Here is a 2435-nt window from a genome sequence, read left to right as displayed (position 1 = left end):
TAAATTTAGACACGACCACAAACGAAAGAATCAAATCCATTTTCAACATTGCTAACAATAGAAACATACAGACATCAATTTTCACAAATATCATTGCAAGGAGATATAAGATAAGATAAAATCAAAATTTTAGTTATTTATAAAATATGGAAAAACTTTTCCTTACAATGCAATTACAATATAAAAACTATATTACTACATATTTCTAAGAAATCTATCATAACTCCTAAGCAGCAGCTCAAAAATCTGATCATCGAATCAGGTGATCAAAATCCATCTCTTTGCGATCATATTCAACTTACTCTTCCTTTAAGCTTCCTTTCTTTTCTTTGATCCTACAAAACAAAAAAATGTAATTACAATACATCATGTATTAAGAATCTCCAAATAGGAACTTAATAGAGTTAGATAGTGGACTTACCTAAAGTAGAGTCAAACATTTTGACTTTACTACTTATCAAGTAAATCATTATATAAACACTAATATGTATATATATTAAAACTTGACCAAGTTAGGAATAGTAAGCTTTTGTTGACTTTCATTTTTGCCACAGGATTTTCCAAAATTTTACGCTTTTAGTTCCTTAAGTACAACACAACATCTTTACTAATCAAGTAAAAAATCAACTAACTACTTATCAATTAAATTACTATATATTCATATATCAAGTAACAACATGCATCAAGTAACTACTTACCAACTAAATTACTATAAATTCATATATCAACAAACTACTTATAAATGATTCCAAACTCCCCAGCAAACCTAATGAAACGAGCATCCCACAAAAAAATTTGACACCTAGCCATCGATTTGCGCTCTTCAAAGAAAGCGTCTGACACACTAATCACAAACCTATGCATTACACAAGTTCTATGGAAGCCATGGAAGTGCACATGTTTTCTCCCGTACCTATTTAAGTGGAAATGAACCTTGGAATAGGTTGCTCTAGGATTCCAAGTACCTTTTGTTCTTCGGTAAGCATTGTTCAACATGTCCAAAGCTTCCTGCATCCTCTGTCTGCCTTCTGCCAACAACATCATTCCCAAGACAAATGTTGAATTAAAATGTCCCAATGCAGATGCTTCTTCAAGCATCGTTTTCCCTTCATGATCAACTTCCAAGAAAAATAAATTACTCTGAAAAAACATTAAACACATAATTTCTAGTTAAAGTAATGCAAAACAAGAAAAACAATGAATATTATATTTTTATATATATATATATATATGTATATATCTGTATGTCTATATATATATATATATATATATATATATATATATATATATATATATATATATATATATATATATTACAATGTACCAATCCATCACAGAACAAAATATTTGGGTTTCTTATCTCTTTGAATTTGTGAACAACCGCATGTTTATCTTCAGACCATCGATGGAATCGTAATCCATCTACCTCCATATGTTTGTATATTTCTTCCGTTTTTCCTGCCTTGTTCATGATTCTATAACTGCAAACGAAACAAAATGTTGGCCCCTAACTGTAAGTACAAATGAAATAAACACATGTAATAGAAGGATCGAAGACAAAACTTCCACAATCTTCATCTTGAAAGCGTCGATTGCTGAAAATTGTCCCACCTCGAGTATTATCTTCTCAATCACTTCCAATGGCATGTCAGTTCGCGATTTGCTTTGCTTTCTCAGTTGCATCTTCGAAGAAGTACTTGCTTCCATAATAATATTAGTTGATTTACTTAGCGATTATGTAAAAATGATTGTGGGGATTTTTTACCGTCGGAATTTTGAAATTGAGGTTGATTGAAAGTGACTGAAATAAGGCTAAAGAACTGAAACGTTGGGTTTCGTCGAAAAAATTATGACACATACATGATGTTGACTATAAAATGAACAAATTTCCCTCATACATACAATGGCTCATATTTGATTAGTAAGTGTAATTTTGTCAAAAATCAAAAATTAAAAAAAAAATATATTTTAAAACATAACCGTCACCTATATGGCATCCACGGGTGTTACCATCACAACCATGACAAATACGGAATCAATGGGTATTACCATCGCCTATATGGCATCCATGGGTGTTACCATCGTAACCATGATGCATATAAAATCCATAGGTGTTACCATCACCCATATGTCATCCATGGGTATACCATGACACTATAAGCATCTATCATGTTGACTAATGACCCGTATGTCATCCATGGATGTTACCATGACATTCTAAGCAACTACCATGTTGACATTTGACTCATATGTAGTTCATGGCAATACCATGACCATATAAGCATCTACCATGTTGACTAATGACCCGTATGTCATCCATATGTGTTACTATTACACTATAAGCAACTACCATGTTGACCAATGACCTGCATGTCATCCGTGGGTATACCATGAAACTATAAGCATCTACCATGTTAACCAATGACCCGTACGTC

The 2435-nt window shown here is 32.2% G+C and overlaps 1 protein-coding gene across 1 annotated transcript; it reads right to left on the bottom strand.

Annotated features, from left to right (window-relative positions):
• Nucleotides 1–701: 701 nt before the first annotated feature.
• On the bottom strand, nt 702–1707 carry LOC145045364 (uncharacterized). The gene is made up of 4 exons (XM_078993703.1): nt 1559–1707; nt 1325–1481; nt 966–1140; nt 702–709 (listed from the first exon to the last, which is right to left on the bottom strand). The coding sequence occupies exons 1-4, from the start codon at nt 1705–1707 to the stop codon at nt 702–704; spliced, it is 489 nt and encodes a 162-aa protein (XP_078849829.1).
• Nucleotides 1708–2435: the final 728 nt, after the last annotated feature.

Source organism: Lactuca saligna, chromosome 5, assembly GCF_052625555.1.
Source record: "Lactuca saligna cultivar CGN05327 chromosome 5, ASM5262555v1, whole genome shotgun sequence".
Classification (NCBI taxonomy): Eukaryota; Viridiplantae; Streptophyta; class Magnoliopsida; order Asterales; family Asteraceae; genus Lactuca; species Lactuca saligna.
This window is presented reverse-complemented; position numbering and strand designations above follow the sequence as displayed.

What these genes read in the sequence shown, in the direction of transcription:
- LOC145045364 (XM_078993703.1), bottom strand. Translation starts at nt 1,707, where the DNA reads ATGGAAGCAAGTACTTCTTCGAAGATGCAACTGAGAAAGCAAAGCAAA. An exon ending in ATGAAGATTGTGGAAGTTTT is followed by an intron (nt 1,482 to 1,558) that starts GTCTTCGATCCT and finishes TTTCGTTTGCAG; the next exon opens with TTATAGAATCATGAACAAGG. An exon ending in TTTTGTTCTGTGATGGATTG is followed by an intron (nt 1,141 to 1,324) that starts GTACATTGTAAT and finishes ATGTTTTTTCAG; the next exon opens with AGTAATTTATTTTTCTTGGA.